Source organism: Coloeus monedula (genome assembly GCF_965178545.1).
Source record: "Coloeus monedula genome assembly, chromosome: 4".
In the NCBI taxonomy this organism is placed as follows: Eukaryota; Metazoa; Chordata; class Aves; order Passeriformes; family Corvidae; genus Coloeus; species Coloeus monedula.
Genome location: NC_138784.1, coordinates 75,704,821 through 75,726,788, shown reverse-complemented (window position 1 = coordinate 75,726,788; position 21,968 = coordinate 75,704,821). Strand labels below are relative to the sequence as shown.

Here is a 21,968-nt window from a genome sequence, read left to right as displayed (position 1 = left end):
CCGCGGGGCGGGGCTCGAGCAGCGTTCTGACCAATAGCAACGCTTTGTATTGATTGACAACTTAATGAACCAATAAGCGGACAGCTCGCGGAGGTGACGCGCGAGCGGCAGCCAATGGGCGCGCTCGGCGGGATGCGGCGGAACGTGGAGGTGAAGGCGCGGCTGAGGGCGCGGGCAGAAGTGCTCGGGGCGGCCCTCAGGCTGCTGGGGCGGGCGGGGGACGGGCAGGAGCCGCCCCAGGTGTGCCCAGCGCCGGGGCAGGGCACGGGTGAGGGCCAGGAGCCGCCCCAGGTGTGCCCAGGTGAAAGGCAGGCCCCGGGGCAGGGCACAGATGGAGGGCAGGAGCCGCCCCGGATGTGTCCCGGTGAGGGGCGGGCCCCGGGGCAGGGCACGGGTGAGGGGCAGGAGGTGCCCCGGGCGTGCCCAGGTGCCGGGCAGGTGCTGTTCCAGACCGACACGTTCTTCCGAGTGCCGCGGGGGCGGCTCAAGCTGCGCCGGACACAGGTGAGGGCTGGCAGGGCCGGCTGCGGGGGCTGGGCCTGGCCCTTGGTGTGTCCCTCACCTGTCCCTGGCCTCACCTGTCCCCGTCGCTGTCCCCAGGACGGCCGGGGGGAGCTGATTTTCTACGAGCGCCCCGACGCCGCCGGCCCCAAACTCTCCAGTTTCAGCATCACCCCCACGGCCGACCCCGAGGGGCTGCAGGTGAGCAGGGGCTGAGGGCTTGTGGGGTGCCCTGGGCACTGTGGGGTCCCTGTCACCCCCAGGTGGTGCTGGCACAGTCCCTGGGCACTGTGGGGTCCCTGTCACCCCCAGGCGGTGCTGGCACAGTCCCTGGGCACTGTGGGGTCCCTGTCACCCCCAGGTGATGCTGGCACAGTCCCTGGGCACTGTGGGGTCCCTGTCACCCCAGGCAGTGCTGGCACAGTCCCTGGGCACTGTGGGGTCCCTGTCACCCCCAGGTGATGCTGGCACAGTCCCTGGGCACTGTGGGGTCCCTGTCACCCCCCTGTCCCCCCAGGCGGTGCTGGCACAGTCCCTGGGCGTGCTGGGCACGGTGACCAAGGAGCGGCTCCTGCTGCTGCTGGGCCAGACCCGGCTGCACCTGGACCGAGTGCAGGGCCTCGGGGACTTCCTGGAGCTGGAGGTGAGGGCACGCAGCTGTGCCAGGGGCGGGTGGCACCGCCGGGCAGCCCCGAGTGACCCCTGGGTGCCCGGCTGGCCGCAGGTGGTGCTGCGGCCGGAGCAGAGCGTGCAGGACGGGCAGCGCCTGGCACGGGAGCTGCTGCAGGAGCTGGGCATCGCGGAGCGGGACCTCATCTCCGGGGCCTACCTGGACCTGCTGCTGGCACAGGGACAGCCGAGCACGGCGGGGCACGGGGACAGCCCCCAGTGCCACCCCCCGGCCGGGCAGGGCCAGCGGGACTGAGGGCAGGGGGGTGCGGGGGGATGTGCCAGGACACCCTGTGCCCACCCCATAAACACCCTGAGCCCACCCCATAAACACCCTGTGCCCGCCCCATAAACACCCTGAGCCCACCCCATAAACACCCTGAGCCCACCCCATAAACACCCTGAGCCCCTATGGACACCCTGAGCCCACCCCATAAACACCCTGTGCCCGCCCCATAAACACCTTGTGCCCACCCCATAAACACCTTGTGCCCACCCCATAAACACCCTGAGCCCACCCCATAAACACCCTGTGCCCACCCCATAAACACCCTGTGTCCGCCCCATAAACACCCTGTGCCCACCCCATAAACACCCTGTGCCCGCCCCATAAACACCCTGTGCCCGCCCCATAAACACCCTGTGCCCGCCCCATAGACACCCTGAGCCCCTATGGACACCCTGTGTCCCTATGGACACCCTGTGCCCGCCCCATAAACACCCTGTGCCCGCCCCATAAACACCCTGTGCCCGCCCCATAAACACCCTGAGCCCCTATGGACACCCTGAGCCCACCCCATAAACACCCTGAGCCCACCCCATGAACACCCTGAGCCCCTATGGACACCCTGTGCCCGCCCCATAGACACCCTGAGCCCCTATGGACACCCTGTGTCCCTATGGACACCCTGTGCCCGCCCCATAAACACCCTGAGTCCACCCCATAAACACCCTGTGCCCGCCCCATAAACACCCTGAGCCCCTATGGACACCCTGTGCCCACCCCATAAACACCCTGTGCCCACCCCATAAACACCCTGAGCCCCTACGGACACCCTGAACCCTTCCATGTGCCTTGTCCCACCCCATGAACACCCTGTGCCCACCCCACAGACACCCAGTACCCCCCACGGGCACCCCCTGCCCTGTGCCCACCCCACAAACACCCCCAGACACCCCAACCCCACCCCAGGGCCACGCTGTGCCCCCCAGCCCCGCAATAAACTCCGGGACCGCCCCACGTCCGTGTCCAGCTGTGTCCACTCCGATGGTCTCCGGCCACTCAGGGCCACCCTGTGACCCGCCGGCCGCTGCCCCGTGCCCGCAGGGACAGCGGGCACAGCGCCCTGGGCGATGCCCAGCCCCGAGCCCGGATTATGGCCGGCACCATCCGGAGCCTCGGGATGCGCCGGGAGCGGGGCCAGGGGGGTGACAGGGGGGTGGTGGCATCTGTGCCACCGTGCCAGCTGCTGCTGCTGCCACCCCACGGGGTCGGGGCTGGGGACGGTGGAATTGAGGCTGGAAAATCCCTTGGAAAATCCCTTGGAAAATCCCTTGGAATTCAAGGGGTCCCCAGGTGCCACCTGCACAGGGCCGGGGATCCCTCCGGGCATGGGGATGCCAAACTTCCCCGGGCAGCCCCATCCAGGAGGAATTTTCCCGAATTTTCCCGAAGTTTTCAAAGGTTTCTCTGCTGCTGGTGGCCCTGGTGAGGCCCTGCCTGGAATTCTGGAGAGCTGGGCCTGGGAAGGGGCTGGACAAGTCCTGGGGGAGCCGGGAAGGGGCTGGAAAACTCCTGGGGGGGCCGGGAAGGGGCTGGAAAACTCCTGGGGGAGCCAGGAAGGGGCTGGAAAAGTCCTGGGGGGGCCGGGAAGGGGCTGGAAAAGTCCTGGAAAAGTCCTGGGGGAGCCGGGAAGGGGCTCAGCCTGGAGCAAAGGAGGCTCCGGGGGCACCTTCGGGATGGGCTTTGAGGTCCTTCCCAGCCAAACCACCCCAGGATCCTGGAATTCGGGAATCCTTGCCCACGGAATGCCGGCAGTGCCTCGGGAAGGGCCCGCGAGCCCCCCCGGGCTGGGCAGGGGCTGCCAGGGATCCGTGCAGGGAGAGGCCGGGAAAAGCGGGATCTGGCCCGGGATCGGGGCCGCGGGAGCTTTGCTGGGAGCCGGGCAGGGATCGGGAACGGCCTCGTGGCTCTGCACAGCTCCTGCCCGGAGGCAGCGGGGATCGGGATCTGCTGTGGGAATGAGGCCGGGAAAAGAGGGAACGGCCTCGGGCTGCGCCGGGGCAGGGGCAGATCTGGGAATTTCCCCATGGAAAGGGCGCTCAGGCCTTGGAAAAGGCTGAAGGAATCCCGGGCCCCCCTATAGAGCCCTCGGCCCACCTATAGAACCCCCCTATAGAGCCCCTGGCCCCCCTATAGAGCTCCTGACCCCCCTGTGCTCCGCTCCCCATCCCTGCACGCCTCTGGCCCCGCTTAGCGACCCTATAGAGCCTCCCTATAGAGCCCCTGATCCCCTATAGAGCCCCTGGCCCCCCTATAGAGCCCCTGATCCCCTGTAGACCCCCTGATCCTCTATAGAGCCCCCGAGCCCCCTATAGAATCCCCTATAGACGCCCTGTGCGTTACCCCGTGTTCAGCACCAGGGACAGCTGCACCCGGTCACGCGCGGCTCCCGTTCCCGATTACCGCCCCTATAGAGCCCCTATAGACCCCCTTATGGAGCCCTCACCGCCCCTATAGAGCCCCTATAGACCCCCTTATGGAGCCCTCACCGCCCCTATAGAGCCCCTATAGACCCCCTTATGGAGCCCTCACCGCCCCTATAGAGCCCCTATAGACCCCCTTATGGAGCCCTCACCGCCCCTATAGGCCCCCTTATGGAGCCCTCACCGCCCCTATAGAGCCCCTATAGGCCCCCTTATGGAGCCCTCACAGCCCCTATAGAGCCCCTATAGAGCCCCTTATGGAGCCCTCACCGCCGCTATAGGCCCCCTTATGGAGCTCTCACTGCCCCTATAGACCCCCTTATGGAGCTCTCACTGCCCCTATAGAGCCCCTATAGGCCCCCTTATGGAGCCCTTACCGCCCCTATAGAGCCCCTATAGGCCCCCTTATGGAGCCCTCACCGCCCCTATAGGCCCCCTTATGGAGCTCTCACCGCCCCTATAGAGCCCCTATAGACCCCCTTATGGAGCCCTCACCGCCCCTATAGAGCCCCCTATGGAGCTCTCACCGTCCCTATAGAGCCCCTTATGGAGCTCTCACCGCCCCTATAGAGCCCCTATAGACCCCCTTATGGAGCCCTCACCGCCCCTATAGAGCCCCTATAGACCCCCTTATGGAGCTCTCACCGCCCCTATAGAGCCCCTATAGACCCCCTTATGGAGCCCTCACCGCCCCTATAGACCCCCTTATGGAGCCCTCACCGTCCCTATAGAGCCCCTTATGGAGCCCTCACCGCCCCTATAGGCCCCCTTATGGAGCTCTCACCGCCCCTATAGAGCCCCTATAGACCCCCTTATGGAGCCCTCACCGCCCCTATAGAGCCCCTATAGGCCCCCTTATGGAGCCCTCACCGTCCCTATAGAGCCCCTTATGGAGCCCTCACCGCCCCTATAGAGCCCCTATAGACCCCACACAGACCCCCTGATCCCCTACAGACCCCTTTCCCCCGGTGCTCAGCGTCCCGGACATCTCCGGGTCCTTCTCCCGTTCCCGCCTCCCCACACGGCTCCTGCCCCCTCTCACCGCCCCTATAGAGCCCCTGGTCCCCTTATGGATCCCTCAGCACCCCTATAGAGCTTCTGGATCCCCTACAGGCCCCCTGAGCCCCCTATAGACCGCCTGAATCCCCTATAGATCCCCGGTGCCCTATCCCGCGTTCAGCACCGCGGACAGCTCCGCTCCCGCTGCCGCGCGGCTCCCGGCCCCTCTGACCGCCCCTATAGAGCCCCTATAGAGCCCCTGACCCCCCTATAGAGCCCCTATAGAGCCCCTGACCCCCCTATAGAGCCCCTATAGAGCCCCTATAGAGCCCCTGACCCCCCTATAGAGCCCCTATGGAGTCCCTATAGAGCCCCTGACCCCCCTATAGAGCCCCTATAGAGCCCCTATAGAGCCCCTGACCGCCCCTATAGAGCTCCTATAGAGCCCCTATAGAGCCCCTGACCCCCCTATAGAGCCCCTATAGAGCCCCTGACCCCCCTATAGAGCCCCTATGGAGGCCCTGACCCCCCTATAGAGCCCCTGACCCCCCTATAGAGCCCCTATGGAGGCCCTGACCCCCCTATAGAGCCCCTGACCGCCCCTATAGAGCCCCTATAGAGCCCCTGACCGCCCCTATAGAGCCCCTATAGAGCCCCTGACCCCCCTATAGAGCCCCTATGGAGCCCCTGACCGCCCCTATAGAGCCCCTATAGAGCCCCTATAGAGCCCCTGACCCCCCTATAGAGTCCCTGACCGCCCCTAGAGAGCCCCTATAGAGCCCCTGACCCCCCTATAGAGCCCCTGAGCCCCCTATAGACCCCCGCCCCCACTAGAGAACCCCTGATGTCCTATAGACCCTCTGCCCCCCTGTTGACCCCCCGGCATCCCCTACAGGCCCTCCAGCTCCCTATAGACCCCAGCGCCCCCCATCCCCACACACGGACCCCCCTATGTCACCCCTATGGACCCCCCCAGTCCCTATAGACCCCCCCCAGTCCCTATAGACCCCCCCCAGTCCCTATAGACCCCCCCCAGTCCCTATAGACCCCCCCCCAGTCCCTATAGACCCCCCCCAGTCCCTACAGACCCCCCCCAGTCCCTACGGACCCCCCCCAGTCCCTATGGACCCCCCCAGTCCCTATGGACCCCTCAGTCCCTATGGACCCCCCCAGTCCCTATGGACCCCCCCCAGTCCCTATAGACCCCCCCAGTCCCTATGGACCCCTCAGTCCCTATGGACCCCCCCAGTCCCTATGGACCCCCCCAGTCCCTATAGACCCCCCCCGTCCCTCCTTGTCCGACCCCTCCCCAGTCCCAGCTCTCCCCTCCTGATCCCCCCCATCCCAAAGCCCCCCCGGCCCTTCCTGACCCCTCCTTCTCCCCCCCCCGGACTTCCTATCCCACATCCCGTATCCCACATCCCACATCCCATATCCCACATCCCATATCCCACATCCCATATCCCACATCCCATATCCCATCCCACATCCCATATCCCACATCCCATCCCGTATCCCACATCCCATATCCCACATCCCATCCCATATCCCACATCCCATATCCCATCCCATATCCCGCATCCCATATCCCACATCCCATATCCCACATCCCATATCCCATCCCACATCCCATATCCCACATCCCATCCCATATCCCACATCCCATATCCCACATCCCATATCCCATCCCACATCCCATATCCCACATCCCATACCCCACATCCCACTCAATCCCTTCCCTTCCCTTCCCTTCCCTTCCCTTCCCTTCCCTTCCCTTCCCTTCCCTTCCCTTCCCTTCCCTTCCCTTCCCTTCCCTTCCCTTCCCTTCCCTTCCCTTCCCTTCCCTTCCCTTCCCTTCCCTTCCCTTCCCTTCCCTTCCCTTCCCTTCCCTTCCCTTCCCTTCCCTTCCCTTCCCTTCCCTTCCCTTCCCTTCCCTTCCCTTCCCTTCCCTTCCCTTCCCTTCCCTTCCCTTCCCTTCCCTTCCCTTCCCATCCCATCCCATCCCATCCCACCCCAGCCCCCGCCCCCAGCCCCCCTCCCGCCCCTCCCCACCCCCCACAAACCCACTCCAACCTCTCCCCATCCCACCCCATCCCATCCCACCCCTCCCCTCCCAGACCCTCTCCCCTCCCTCTCCCTTTCCCCTCCCACCCCCCTCTCTCCCCCCTCTCCCTCCCGCCGCCCCCGCCCCTCCCGGCTCCTCCCTCTCCCCCCGCGGCTCCCGCAGCTCCTCCCGCCCCTCTCCCCCCGTTTCCCGCAGCTCCCCCCGCGGCTCCCGCAGCTCCTCCTCCCTCTCCCCCCCCCTCTCCCGCAGCTCCTCCCGCCCCCCGTCCCCCCCATCCCCGCGGCTCCTCCCGTCCCCCCCCCGCTCCCCCGCCGCTCCCGCAGCTCCTCCCGCCGCCCCCCCCCCGCTCCCGCAGCTCCGCAGTCCGGCGCAGCCCCGGCCGGAGAAAATGGCGGATCGCGCCGAGATGTTCTCGCTCTCCACCTTCCACTCGCTCTCCCCGCCCGGCTGCCGGTGAGCGGGGGCCGCGGGAGCCGCGGGGATGCGGGGGGGGGACGCGCGGGGATGCGGGGGGGGACGCGCGGGGATGCGGGGTCGCGCTGCCCTTCCCCTCCCGCCGCACCGCCCTTGCACCGGGCCCGCACCCCCGCGGCTCCCCCCGCCCCGTTCACCTTGGGATGCGGGACCGGGGCCGGGGGGCTCCTCCCGCCCCCCCCCCCCCTGCGCGGCCCTTCCCGGGACGAACGGCGCAGCCGCCGCCGCCGGCCGCATCCATCCAGCCCCCGGAGCATCCGCGGCCGCTCCCTGCGGGCGAGGGGCGCGGCGGCTCGGGGGGCTCCGGGGTCCCCTCCGTCCCCTTCCCCCGGCCGGGGCTCAGAGCCCCCCCGGCCTCCGGGCCCCCCCCCGGGGCCGCCGCATCCCGGGGCCGCTGCGGGAGGAGCCGCCGCCGCCTCTTTGTCTCTCCCGAGGCGCCGCAGCGGCCCCGGGATGGGGACGGGGACGGGGATGGGGGGGCCGGTCCCGGGAGCGGGGGGGCGGGGGCGCAGCACCCCCCCCCCCGAGGCTCGGCGCTGCCGGGGGGATGCCGGGGGGTTCCCGCAGCCGGGACGCCGCACCGGGGCCCCAGGATCGGTCACCTTCCCGCAGGGCCCTCGGGGGTCCCGTGGCGAGGGGGACGCGGCTGGGCCCGGCCCGCGGCTGACCTTGGCTGGGTGCGGGGCTGCGGGGTCGGGGTGCGGGGTTGGGGTCGGGGTGCGGGCCGGGCTGGCGCAGTGCGGGGCCGAGGCACCCGGCAGCGGGATGGGAAGGGCAGCAGGCGGCGGTGAGGGGCACCTGGGCGGCCCCAGGGATGCGGGAGCTGCGCAGAGAGAGGAGCGGGGGACAGCGGGGCTGCGGGATGTGCCCTTGGGTGGCTGTGGCCTGGGCTGGGCAGGGCTCCGCTTCCCCGGGATGTCCCTGTCCCCAGGATGTCCCTTCCCTGAGCATCCCTGTCCCCGGCCTGTCCCCTCCCTGAGCATCCCCTTGCTCGGGCTGTCCCCTCCCTGAGCATCCCTGTCCCCGGGATGTCCCCTTCCCTGAGCATCCCTGTCCCCGGCCTGTCCCCTCCCTGAGCATCCCTGTCCCCGGGATGTCCCCTTCCCTGAGCATCCCCTTGCTCGGGCTGTCCCCTCCCTGAGCATCCCTGTCCCTTCCCGGGCCGCTGCGCAGCAGGACCCCGGGGTGTCCCTGCCCGCGGTGGCGCAGGGAGGGGACGCCACGGCCTCGCTGGGGCTGCTCGGCCCCGGGACCCCCCAGCCCGGCCCAGCCCGGCCCAGCCCGGCCCAACCCAGCCGGGGCAGCGGGAGCTGTGCCCGGAGCCATCCCGAAAAACGCGGCCGATCCATGGGGGTGCCGCGGCTGCGCTCGGCTCTCCCTGAGCATCCCCAAACCCGTCAGGGAATGGTGAAGGAGAACCCAAACCCGGCCGTGCCTTTCCTAAAGGAACCCCGGGGAGGGGTGCCCGGCCCGGCTTGGGGTGTCCGGTGGGGTGGGAGCCCCTGGCCGGAGAGGGAGAGGCCGAGCAGGCGGGAACGGGATGGGAATGCTCGGGATGGGAATGCTCGACGTGGGAATTCTCGACGTGGGAATTCTCGACGTGGGAATTCTCGACGTGGGAATGCTCGATGTGGGAATTCCAGGCGCACACGCAGCCGGGCCTTGGGATGGCTCCCGCCTCCCGCTCGGGCCGCGGCAGCCCCAGGAGCCAGTCAGGAGCCCCCGGTCACCAATTGGGGTGACCACAGGGTCAGGTCCGGCTCCCTGCGGGCCCTTCCCGGCCTCGGGAGCAGCCGGGCACGGAGCGGCCGGGGGACACGGCCGCTCTGGGGGTCCCTTCCCCCGCTCTGGGGGTCCCTTCCCCCGCTGTGGGGGGCCCTCCCCACCGCTCTGGAGCCGCCTCCCGGGCCGTGTCCGGGGAGCGGGGCTGGCAGGGATGAGGAAATTCCATCCGCCCGGGGCCTGCGCCGCCGGCAGCGCCCCCGGGGAGCCGGGCCTGGCAGCGCTGGCACCGCCGCCTGTGCCCTCCCCAGCCCCGCCTGGCCCCGTGCCCTGCCGGGTGACGCTGGGTCCCTTTGGGGTCCCCTCCGGCCCGGCCCGGCCCGGCTCGGCTCGGGATGGTGGCAGTGGGGTCACTCGGATGCCGGGGGGGGGGTTCCTGCTGCTGCCAGCCCTTCCCGATCCCCTCTCCGTGTGCGGGGCTGGGTGAGACCCACCCTGTCCCTGTCCCCTCCCTCGGCTCCGCTCCTGCTCCGGCCCCTCGGTCCCAGCCGGTCCCCGGAGTGTCCCCGAGGTGGGCACGGGCGCTGTCCTTGCTCCCGGCGCCGTGTCCCCGCACACACAGCCGGGGGGTCCCCGAGGGGAGATTGTGGGGCTGGATTGGCTCTCACTGGTGGTTCCATCCCGTGTCCCACCCACCGTGTCCATCCCATCCCATCCCATCCCATCCCATCCCATCCCATCCCATCCCATCCCATCCCACTGTGTCATTCCCGTCCCACCGGAGTATCCCCACCCCACCGTGTCCACTCCATCCCATCGTGTTATTCCCATCCCTCTGTGACCACCCTATCCCACTGCAGTGTCCCCATCCCACACCATTCCCACACCATTCCCACCATTCCCACACCATTCCCACCATTCCCACACCATTCCCATGTCCCCCCAGCCAGGACAAAGCCAGGAGCAGGAGTTGTTCCCCCAGTGACCCCGGGGTCTCTCAGCCCCACTGTCCTTGTCCTCCCCGGGTGGCCACGGGACCCCCTGAGACCTCTGCTCGCCCCCGGGAGGGTCCTGGGGCTCTTCCTGCAGGGGGGCAGCTCCCGGTATTTCCTGGGGTTGGGGAGATGGGCTCTGCAACCCGATATCCCGGGGCTCTGCACCCCAAAGGGCTCTGCGCCCCGATATCCCGGGGCTCTGCACCCCATCTCCCTGGGACTCTGCACCCCAAAGGGCTCTGCGCCCCGATATCCCAGGGCTCTGCTCCCCGACATCCTGAAACTCTGCACCCCAAACCCGCGGGGCTCTGTACCCCAGCATCCTGAGGCTCTGCACCCCAAACCCGCGGGGCTCTGTACCCCATCACCCTGGGACCCTGCACCCCAAAGGGCTCTGCACCCCGACATCCTGGAACTCCGCACCCCAAACCCCGGCGGCTCTGCACCCCGACATCCCGGGGCTCCGCACCCCAAAACCCCCGGGCTCTGCTCCCCAACATCCCGGGGCTCCGCACCCCAAAAGCCCCGGGCTCTGCACCCCAAACCCGCGGGGCTCCGCACCCCAAAACCCCCGGGCTCTGCTCCCCAACACCCCGGGGCTCTGCACCCCAACGCCTCAGGGCTCTGCACCCCAAAGGGTTCTTGTGACATCCCAGAGCTCTGCACCCCAACACCCCGACAGACCCTGCTCCCTGGCACCCCAAAGGGCTCTGCACCCCAAAGGCTTCCGAACCCCAAAAGTTTCTGCTCCCCAGCACCCCAAAGGGCTCTGCACCCCAAAGGACTTTACATCCCAACACCCCAGGGCTCTGCACCCCAAAAGGCTCCACTCCTCGACACCCCAGGACCCTTCACCCCACAGCCCCCGTGCTCCCCACTCCCGTCCGGGCTCTGGGGTCCCGCTCAGCCCCGTTCCCGCCGCAGCCCCGTTCCTGTCTCCGTTTCTGCCGCTTTTGCCCCAAATCTGCGTGGATTCGGCGCGGCCGTGCCCTACTTCTGGGAATTATGGGATTAGGGGAATCTGCCTGCTGGGGAATCGGGAACAGGCGCGCGGCCCCGTGCCGGGCCCAGGGGCTGCCCGGCGGGGTCTGGGGCGAAAGCGGGAGAGGGGACAGCCCTGAGCCCCCTTTTGGGGTCCGGCCCTGCTGCCACATTCCGGGCTGAGCCCACCTGGGTGGAAGGTGGCACGGGGTCCCACTGGTGCCCAGGTGCTGCCACACCCTCCTGGGGACAAACTGGGGGGTCCTGGGTGTCCCCAACGCCATGGAAGGTGGGCAGAGGGTCCCACTGGTGCCCAGGCACTGCCACACATCCCTGGGGACAAACTGGGGGGGTCCTGGGTGTCCCCAAGCTCATGGAAAAAGGGTCCCACTGGTGCCCAGGTGCTGTCACACACTCTGGGGCCAGGCTGGGGGGTCCTGGGTGTCCCCAACCCCATGAAGGGCGACCAGAGGGTCCCAGTAGCACCCAGGCCACACCTCCCACCTTGCCAAGCGCCGCCAAAAGCCCAATTTCTGTTTTCCGAGCCCAAATGCTGCCGGGATTTCTCTCCCTTCGCTGTATTCCCGCAGGAGCCGCTGGTTTCCATGGCACCCCCGTTCCCTGGGAATGCGCTCAGGGCCCCTCCGGCTTCCCGGCCTCGGGGTGTCGCAGCCTGCGTCCCCTTTGTCACCCCCCGCCCTGCCCGTGTCACCCTCCAGTGACTCCCAGTACCCCCCAGTGACCTTCCAGTGACCCCCCCAACAGCACAGGTCACCCCAAAGCTGGAGGGGGGCACTGTCCCCTCCCCACCTCGGCTCCAGGGATTGTGCCAGGAATTTGGGACATTGGCGGTGGCCTTGGCACCTCCTCCCAGCTGGGTGGTGACAGCGGTGTGGTGACGTGTCCCTGTGGCACCCAAGGGTGACAGGGGTGTGGTGATGTGTCCCTGTGGTTGTCCCGTGCTGGCACCCAGGGGTGCCAGGGCTTGGTGGCATCTCCCTGGTGCTCCCAGGGGTGCCAGGGCTTGGTGGCATCTCCCTGGTGCTCCCAGGGGTGCCAGGGTTTGGTGGCATCTTCCTGGTGCTCCCAGGGGTGCCAGGGTTTGGTGGCATCTCCCTGGTGCTCCCAGGGGTGCCAGGGTTTGGTGGCATCTCCCTGGTGCTCCAGAGGTGCCAGGGCTTGGTGGCATCTCCCTGGTGCTCCCAGGGGTTTGGTGGCATCTCCCTGGTGCTCCCAGAGGTGCCAGGGCTTGGTGGCATCTCCCTGGTGCTCCCAGGGGTTTGGTGGCATCTCCCTGGTGTTCCAGAAGTGACAGAGTTTGGTGGCATCTCCCTTGTGGCACCCAGAGGTGCCAGGGTTTGGTGCCGTCTCCCTGGTGGCACCCAGAGGTGCCAGGGTTTGGTGCCGTCTCCCTGGTGGCACCCAGAGGTGCCAGGGCTTGGTGGCATCTCCCTGGTGCTCCCAGGGTTTGGTGGCATCTCCCTGGTGCTCCCAGGGTTTGGTGCCACCCATGCATGGGCGGACGTCCCCGTGGTGCCACTCTGCTGTCACTGTGCCATCGGTGGCCGGCCGGGCTGTCCCTGAGCTGTGTCCCCACTGTCCCCAGGCCCCCCCAGGACATCAGCCTGGAGGAGTTCGATGACGAGGACCTGTCGGAGATCACGGACGATTGTGGCATCGGCCTCAACTACGACTCGGACCACTATGAGAAGGTGCCAGAGCCTGGTGGCCCTTGGGGACACCCAGGGGGCTGGGGGGACACTGGGCTGGCACAACTCACCCACAGTGGGGCCACCTCTCCGCTGGCTCTCAGCCCAGCTGGGCGCTGAGGCAAAGGGGACGAGCCGGGCGTCCCTTGTCCCCTCTCGGCCACCCCTCCGGGGGCTGGGCACGCTGCCACCCCCTCGGTGGCGCGGAGGGTGGCCCGTGGCTATCGCCGCGTCCCTCACACGGAGCCACCCCGCAGGACTGCCTGGTGCTGGAGCGCGGGGAGCAGCCGCACCCCGTGTGCACCTTCCAGGACGACTTCCAGGAGTTCGAGATGATCGACGACAACGACGACGACGACGAGGAAGAGGAGGAGGAGGAAGGCAACGAGCTGGAGGCGCCGCCGTCCCCCTCGGCCTCGCCCATCCCCTCGCCCGCCTTGGAGGAGACGCAGAAGCACCGCCCCACCACCCTCAACTTGACGGCCGCGGGCACCCAGGTGAGGCCGGGGTGGCCTCGGGGTGTCCCCACGCCGGGGGTCACTGTCCCTTCCCCTCCCGGGGTCACTGTCCCTTCTCCCCGGGTCACTGTCCCTTCCCTCCCGGGGTCACTGTCCCTTCTCCCCGGGGTCACTGTCCCTTCTCCCCGGGGTCACTGTCCCTTCTCCCCCCGGGGTCACTGTCCCTTCTCTCCGGGGTCACTGTCCCTTCCCCCCCGGGGTCACTGTCCCTTCCCCCCCGGGGTCACTGTCCCCTTCTCCCCGGGGTCACTGTCCCTTCCCTCCCGGGGTCACTGTCCCTTCCCCCCGGGTCACTGTCCCTTCTCCCCGGGGTCACTGTCCCTTCTCTCCGGGGTCACTGTCCCTTCCCTCCCGGGTTCTCCGTCCCTTGTGCCCGTCCCCACCGCGTGTCCCGCCGTTCCCGGCCTCGGGGCTCCCCCGGGGGTGTCCCCGCCGCGGGGGTGTCCCCGTGTCCCCGCGCACGCGTGCCGGGGCTGGCCCCGGGCCACCGCAGTGTGTGGGAAGCCGCGTGCGGAGCGGCTGCAGCCGCCGGCGTTGCCAGGGAACCGGGGGCCTTCGGGAATTTCGGCCCCCTCTCCCCTCCCCTATTCCCGGGAGGGCCCCGCGCGCTGCGGGGCCGGAGGGGCTCTGGGGGGTGGCGGTGACCGCAAGGGGACAGAGCCCGGGGGTCCTGAGCCGCCAGGCCCAGCCGGCTGCCAGCGCTGCTCCATCATCCCGTGGGAGAGGGGGTGGAGGCCCTGGATCCGCCCGGATCTGACCCATCGAGGGGTCCCGGGAGGAGGCGACATCCCGGTCCTCGGTCCCTGTGTCCCTGTCACCGCTAGCAGCCATCCCTGGGTCCCCGGAACGCATCCGTGTCGCCCCAGAAGCCATCCGTGTGCACCCAGCCCTGTTCCTGTCCCCTCCACCACCCTTTTCCCGTCCTCCCATTCCCTGTCCCCCCATTCCCTGTCCCCCCATTCCCTGTCCCCCCATTCCCTGTCCCACCATTCCCTGTCCCCCATCCCTGTGCCCCATCCCTGTCCCCTCGGTGCCCACCCCGGTTCGTGCCGGGGGCTCCGGCCGCGCTCCCTAATCTCTCCTCCCGCCGGGATTCTCTGGGATTAGCGCTGCCCGCCTTTCCCGCCGGGACTAATCCGCAGCTGCCGCCGCTCCGGCGGGACCTTCCCGGCCATCCCGGGGGCTCCGGGCATTCCTGGGGCTCCCAACACCCCCGCGGCCCTCGGGGGTCGGGCAGTGCTCGTGGGGTCTCACGCGGGTGTCCCGCGGCTCAGCGCCGGTGCTGGCGCATCCCCGCGGCGTTTGTCCCCGCGGTGGGCACCGTGCCCACCCCATGCCACGCCACGCCGTGCCGTGCCCAGCTGCGGGCAGAGGATCCGGCGATGCGGCGGCCCTAATCCCGATAAACCCCGGGCACGTGGCGCAGGGGCTGCCAGGCACCTCCGAGCTCCCCCCTGCGCCACCCGCGGGGTCCCCTGGAGCCCGCAAACGCTCCTTGGGGGGGTCACCCACTCACCCTCCTTCCCCCCCCCCGGTCTCTGCTCTTCCCGCAGGATTCCCTGAACAACAACGGCAGCTTCGCCCCGCCCGCCCCCCGCCCCAGCTGGCAGGACGCGCTCCTCCACTCCTCCTCCTCCTCCTCTTCCTCACACACCGGTGAGCGCGGGGCTGGGGGGGTGCCAGCGGGGCTGCGGCGATGCGGGGCTGATGCCGGGCATCCCGCAGCCGCCCCGCGGGGTGACCCCGGCCCTGTGTCGCCCTTCCCGCAGGACACTCGTCCCCTCACGCCTGCATCCTGGACGGACCCTGCCTGGAGAGCCCGCCGGGCCCCGGGGGGGCCCCCCCCTCGCTGCCGCCCTCCCCCTTGGACTCGCAAGGCAACAGCCCCGAGTCCCTGGCACATGGTAACCCATCGCCCCCGAGAGCCGCGCCCGATTTTAACATGAACCTCATCTCCGCTGCGCTCCGAGCTCCGCTCTCCCCGCCGCGCCCCCGCCAGCCGCCCCCGCCTCACCCCTGTCTCTCTCCAACAGGGCCCGCGGCTCCCCCCGGCGCCCCCGACGCCGCCCCCCCGCCCCAGGCCGCCCCCCAGGCCCCCACGCAGCCCCAGGGCGGCGGCAGCCCGGGGTCCCCCCGCCCGCAGCCGCAGGCGCGGCCCCGGCCGGAGCGGGACGGGGCTCCGGGCGCGCGTCCCGCGGAGCCGCTCAGCTCCGACGGGGAGGGTCCCCAGTCCGGCCGGGCCGCCAGCGTGCGCGGCCACCCCTCGGGCTCCTCGGACACCACCTCGCCCTCCTCGGACCCCGGCATCGAGGCCGACCTCACGAGCCGCACGGCCAAGCCCTTCCTGCCCGGCGGGCGGCGCGGGGACGAGCTGAGCTCGCCCGGCTCCGACTCGGACGGGGAGCTGGAGGCGGCGTTCGCCGGCGGGCGCCTGGTCAGCAACATGATCTCGTCCATCTCGGAGACAGAGCTGGACCTGAGCAGCGACAGCAGCAGCGGCCGCTCGTCCCACCTGACCAACTCCATCGAGGAGGCCAGTTCGCCCGGCTCCGAGGGCGAGCTGGAGCCCGAGCTGGAGGCGCCCGGCCTGCTGGGCATCAAGGACTCGCTGCTGCTGGACAAGGGCAAGGAGGATGAGGAAGAGCCGGCCGAGAGGGGCCCGCCCGAGCGTGGCGTGGTCAGGAGGGAGAGCCTGGCCGAGCTGAAGGTGGACGCCTACTACGACAGCCTGGACCCGGCCGACGGCCCCGCGCCCGAGGGCCAGACCGACGTGTCCAGCGCCAGCCCCCTGGACCTGAAGATCGACCCCGACCACAGCCTGGAGAGCATCCGCCGCTCCTTCTACCTGCCCGTGGGGCCCAAGCTGATGCCCGAGGCGGACGAGGAGGACAACAGCGAGTACGACTCCGACTCGGAGTCGGAGCCCGACCTGAGCGAGGACTCGGACTCGCCATGGCTGCTCAGCAACCTGGTGAACAAGATGATTTCGGAGGGCTCGTACCCCATCAAGTGTCCGGACGAGTGCTTCCAGAACAGCCACTCGCTGTGCGACACCATCTCGCCCGCCTCCGACCTGGAGCCCGAGATCCTGAGCGAGGCGCTGGACGAGGAGCCGGGCCCGCGGGACTCGCCGGTGGCGCTGGGGGACGCGGCGCGGTGCCAGCGCGGTGCCATCGAGCTGGTGGACATGGAGACGCTGCGCAGCTCCCTGGCCGAGGCCGAGCACGCGGCCGCGGAGCCGCCGCCGGAGCCGCCGGCCGAGGAGCCGGGGCCCTTCCTGTTCCTCAGCAACCCCACCAACGACACCATCGCGCCCGTGTGCCCCGGCCGCCCCGTCACCCTCGGCCGCCTGGACGCCTCCGAGGTCCTGGCCACCTTGGGCTGCCGCCCGGCACCGCCGCCACCGCGGGCATCCCCCGGCGCCGAGCCCGCTGCCGCCACCACCACCGGGGATCGCCGCCCCGCCAGCCCCCGGCGCTGGGCCCTCGACGGGGACCTGGACTCGGGGGTGCTGGAGGCCGACTCCATGATCGACGACGTCCGGTTAGCGCCCGACGCCGATCGCGCCGCGCTGGACGTGTCCACGGCCAAGACCAACCGCGGCTTCGCCATGGCCTTGGAGGAGGCCGAGCCGCCCTTGGTGGCCTCGCGCAGGGCCAGCCCGGCCGGGGACGGGACGGTGCCTCCGGAGCCGCCGGCGCTGGATGAGTCGCTGGCCTACGACTCGGTCAAGTACACGCTGGTGGTGGACGAGCACACGCAGCTGGAGCTGGTCAGCCTGCGGCGCTGCACGTCCGTGCTCAGCGACGACAGTGACCTCCTGAGGGCCTGCGACGATGAGGTGGCCTTCGGGGACGGGCTGGTGGCCCCTGACGCGCGCAGCTCCTCCGAGGACTCGTCCCCCGAGGCCGACCTGCAGTTCTCCAAGAAGTTCCTCAACGTCTTCGTCAACAGCACCTCGCGCTCCTCCAGTAAGTGGCGGTGTCGTGTCGTGACGTGTCGTGACATGTCGTGGTGTCCCAGGCTGCTCTGTGGGACCTTGTCACACCGGCTGCCCTCCCTGTCCTGCCCCAGCCATTCCTGTGTCGTGGCATGTCACGATATGTCACGAGATGTCACGACATGTCACACTGTCCTGTGCTGTCCTGGCTCTTGTCACCCCGGCTGCCCTCCCCATCCTGGCTGTGGCACCATTCCCGTGTGCCATGTCACAGCACGATATGTCACGATACGTCCGGGATGTCGCGACATGTCCTGAGAGACAGGGCAGGCTCACTGTGACCACAAGGGTCCCCAGCCCTGCTCTGCTGGGCAGTGTCCAGCTGGGACCCCCAGAAGGGTTTTGACCACACGAGCGCCCCGAGGCTCCCTCAGGGACCTGGGTGGGCTGTCCCCGTGGGGTGGCAGCTGTCCCCTCAGGGACCTGGGTGGGCTGTCCCCGTGGGGTGGCAGCTGTCCCCTCAGGGACCCGGGTGGGCTGTCCCCGTGGGGTGGCAGCTGTCCCCTGTCCCCGCTGGCATCGCTGTCCCCGCAGGCACGGAGTCCTTCGGGCTGTTCTCGTGCATGGTGAACGGGGAGGAGCGGGAGCAGACCCACCGCGCTGTCTTCAGGTGAGGCCACCCCGGGTGACACCCGCGGGCACCCCGAGGGACCCCAGCCCCTGCCAGGGACACCCCGAGGGGCCCTCACCTCATCCAGGGACACCCCGAGGGACCCCAGCCCCTGCCAGGGACACCCCGAGGGACCCCAGCCCCTGCCAGGGACACCCAGGGTCCCGCAGTGCCACCCCAGAGCCCCCTGCCCGCTCCTGGTCCCGCTGTGGCTGCCCCAGGGTGCCATGAGGGGGTGTTTTGGGGTGACCAGTAGGTGACGGACGTGCGACTATGGGTTTGGGGATGACCAGGAGGTGAGGGGATGTGAGGTTGGGGTGACCAGAAGGTCAGGGATGTGGGGTGTGGGTTTGGGGGTGACCAGGAGGTCAGGGGTGTGGATTTGGGGTGACCAAGAGTTCAGGGCTGTGGGTTTGGGGTGACCAGGAGCTCAGGGGTGCAGAGCCCTGTCTTTAGCACTGATCAGGATGTCAGGGGTGTGGATTTGGGGTAACCAGGAGCTCAGGGGTGTGGATTTGGGGTAACCAGGAGCTCAGGGGTGTGGGTTTGGGGGTGACCAGGAGTTCAGGGCTGTGGGTTTGGGGGTGACCGGGAGCTCAGGGGTGTGGATTTGGGGTAACCGGGAGCTCAGGGGTGTGGGTTTGGGGTGACCAGGAGCTCAGGGCTGCAGAGCTGTGGGTTTGGGGGTGACCAGGAGTTCAGGGGTGTGGATTTGGGATGACCAGGAGGTGAGGGGTGTGGATTTGGGGTGACCAGGAGCTCAGGGGTGTGGGTTTGGGGTGACCAGGAGCTCAGGGCTGCAGAGCTGTGGGTTTGGGGGTGACCAGGAGTTCAGGGGTGTGAATTTGGGGTGACCAGGAGGTGAGGGGTGTGGATTTGGGGGTGACCAGGAGCTCAGGGGTGTGGGTTTAGGGTAACCAGGAGCTCAGGGGTGTGGGTTTAGGGTAACCAGGAGCTCAGGGCTGCGGAGCCGTGTCTTTGGGGCTGACCAGGTGCCCACCCCATCCCTCCGCGCGCCCCCCCAGGTTCATCCCGCGCCACGAGGACGAGCTGGAGCTGGACGTGGACGACCCCATCCTGGTGGAGCTGGAGGAGGACGATTACTGGTACCGGGGCTACAACATGCGCACGGGCGAGAGGGGCATCTTCCCCGCCTTCTACGCCCACGAGGTGGTGGGCCAGGCCCGCGATGCCATCGGTAGGAGCCCGAGCGGCCCTCGGGCATTTGGGGAGGGGGTCCCGGCGCCTTCGGGCCGCCCTCTCCTTGCCCCGTTGCCCCGCAGGCCTGAAGAGGAACCCGTGCTGGGTGGAGAGGTTCAACGTGCAGTTCCTGGGCTCCGTGGAGGTCCCGTACCACCAGGGCAACGGGATCCTCTGCGCCGCCATGCAGAAGGTGAGCAGGGGGCGGCGGGACCCCCGCGGGGGCGGCGGGAGCCCCGCTTTGAGCCCGCTGCGCCCTCCCTGTCGCCCAGATCGCCACCACCAGGAAGCTGACGGTGCACCTGCGGCCCCCGGCCAGCTGTGACCTGGAGGTGACGCTGCAGGGCATCAAACTCATCCTGACCGTCACCGAGTACAGCGCCGAGCACGAGGTCCGCGGGCACGGGCGGGGGGCTTGGCGTGAGCGGCAGGGAAGCGGTGGGGGGGTCTGGGGTCGGGGGGGACCGGGAGGGGAGAGGAGAGGCTGCTGTGGGTTTGGGAGTGACGAGGAGGGGAGGGGTGCAAGGGTTTGGGTTTGGGGGTGACCACGAGGTGAGGGGAGCAGGGGTCTGGGTTTGGGGGTGACCAGAAGGTGAGGGGAGAAGGTTTGGGGGTGACTAAGAGGTGATAAAGGGAGCAGGGGTCTGGGTTTGGGGGGCAAAAAGGAGATTTGGGGGTGACCAGGAGTCAGGAGGGTGAGGGATGATGGGGTCTGGGTTTGGGAGTGACCACGAGATGAGGGGAGCAGGGGTCTGGGTTTGGGGGTGCCCAGGTGGTGAGCGGAGCAGATTTGGGGGTGCCCAGGAGCTGAAGGGTGCGGGGCCGTGAGTTTGGGGGGCCGATGCTGAGGAGGGGCACAGATTTTGGGGGTCTCTGGGCACCCCCGCCCAGCTGCCCACACCCGCTGTCCGCCCCTGTCCCGCCGCAGTTCGAGCGCTGCAGCCACTTCTTCCAGATGAAGAACATCTCCTTCTGTGGGTGCCACCCCCGCAACAGCTGGTGAGCCCCCCACGGGACCCCCACCCCACCCGCGGGCACCCCACGGGACCCTGACCGCACCCACGGGCACCCCAAGGGACCCCAACCTCATCCAGGGACATCCCAAGGGACCCCCACCCTGCCAGGGATGCCCCAAGGGACCCCAACCTCATCCAGGGGCACCCCAAGGGACCCCCACACCGCCAGGGATGCCCCAAGGGACCCCAACCTCATCCAGGGGCACCCCAAGTGACCCCCGCTCTGTGCCAGAGACTCCCCACCCTCTCATCTCCCCCCCCAGTGCCACCCCAAAGCCCCCTGCCCGCTCCGGCTCCCCTCGCTGTGCATTTCCCGGGGCTCTGGGGGTGCCCCCTTGCAGAGCCGCCCCCGGGCAGGTTTTGGGGTGCCCCCCTGACCCTCGTGCCCCCTGGCCCCCGCAGCTATTTCGGGTTCATCACCAAGCACCCCGTGCTGAGCCGCTTCGCCTGCCACGTCTTCGTGTCCCAGGAGTCCATGAGACACGTGGCCGAGTGCGTGGGGTACGTGGGGGCGGCGCTGGGGGGGGCACGGGGGGCTGGTTGGCATTTTGGGGTGTCCTGGCTCCCGCAGGTGCCGCGCAGATGCCACCGTCCCCAGCGTTCCACCTAGAGCAGGTGCCGGGCACCCTCCCGGTGGCCCACACAGCCTGGGCAGGGGGGCACGGCCAGAGGGCGGGGGAGGGCATGGGGAGGGGGTCCCCACTTTTCTGGGGCTGGGTGCTGGGGAATTGGGGGTGCCAGGGGGGATGGGGGTGCCAGGGGGATGGGGATTGGGGGTATTGGGGGTATTGGGGGGTCTGGGTGCCAGGGTTTTGGGGGTGCAGAGGCTCTGGGGGTACAGGAGGGCCGGGGGTCTGGGGGTGCAGGGGGTGTGGGGGTGCAGGGGGTCTCACTGAGCTGGGGCTGGGGGGGCTGTGGGTGCTGGGGTCTGGCAGGTTTGGGGGGTTTGTGCCAGATTTGGGGGTCCGGGGGGCTGTGGGTGCTGGGGGTTTGGCTGTGCCAGGTTTGGGGTTCCTGTGCCAGGTTTGGGGCTCCAGGGGTCTGTGGGTCCTGGAGGTGCGGCTGTACCGGGTTTGGGGGTCTTGTGTGAGGTTTGGGGGTCCGGGGGGCTCTGGGTGCTGAGGGGCTGGCAGGTTTGGGGGTCTTGTGGCAGGTTTGGGGGTACCCGGGCGTGCTTGCGGGGGTCTCCCTGGCTCTGGGGGTGCGGGGCCCTGCGCCCCCTCCCCTCCCTGACCCCCTCCCCATTCCCACCCCCGCAGCCGAGCGTTTCAGGAATACTACCAGGAGCACCTGGAATACGCCTGCCCCACAGAGGACATCTACCTGGAGTAGGGGGGCACCCGGGGGGGCTCCCCGCTCGGTCTGACCCCCGGTGCCCCCCCCCGCACCCGCCGCAGCCCCCTCCGCACGCCCCCCCCGCTTCTCGGAGGGCCGGGGGTCCCCTCGGAGGATGACACAGCCCGGCCGAGGGTCCCCAACGGGGGCGGCGGTGGGGCGGGGGTCCCGAGTGGCCCCCCCTGCATGAGCACGGCCAGCCCGGGGGGGCAGCGGGGGTGGCCGCGGGGATTGGGGGGCAACGGGGGGGGGGTGGCACCCGAGGGAGCGCGGGGCACCGGGGGGGGCTCCGGGGGGCGCTTGGGGTGAAGGGGGGGGGGACATCTCCGCGCACCCCAAATCCTCACCGCCGCCCCACCCCACCCCCCCAAAAGGAACGGGGGTCCCCCCAGAGCTGCCCCCCCCCCTCCCCGGGTCTCCCCTCGTGTCGGTGTCCCCCGGATGTCCCCCCCCGCCACCACCGCTCCG

At 69.3% G+C, this 21,968-nt stretch overlaps 2 protein-coding genes across 2 annotated transcripts; both read left to right on the top strand.

Moving 5' to 3' along the window:
• Nucleotides 1–132: 132 nt before the first annotated feature.
• Nucleotides 133–2,379, top strand: LOC309572252 (uncharacterized protein; the record flags this gene model as incomplete). Its single annotated transcript, XM_082280385.1, has 4 exons — nucleotides 133–504; nucleotides 601–702; nucleotides 1,019–1,144; nucleotides 1,226–2,379. 4 exons carry the CDS (start codon nucleotides 133–135, stop codon nucleotides 1,424–1,426), a joined length of 801 nt encoding a protein of 266 aa, XP_082136511.1. The 3' UTR covers nucleotides 1,427–2,379.
• Nucleotides 2,380–7,328: 4,949 nt separating this feature from the next.
• MAPK8IP2 (mitogen-activated protein kinase 8 interacting protein 2) lies at nucleotides 7,329–21,497 on the top strand (the record flags this gene model as incomplete). Its single annotated transcript, XM_082280131.1, has 12 exons — nucleotides 7,329–7,393; nucleotides 12,719–12,824; nucleotides 13,079–13,318; nucleotides 14,893–14,995; nucleotides 15,109–17,310; nucleotides 17,874–17,949; nucleotides 18,975–19,147; nucleotides 19,233–19,342; nucleotides 19,422–19,541; nucleotides 20,078–20,148; nucleotides 20,568–20,666; nucleotides 21,425–21,497. 12 exons carry the CDS (start codon nucleotides 7,329–7,331, stop codon nucleotides 21,495–21,497), a joined length of 3,438 nt encoding a protein of 1,145 aa, XP_082136257.1.
• Between the last annotated feature and the right edge of the window lie 471 nt (nucleotides 21,498–21,968).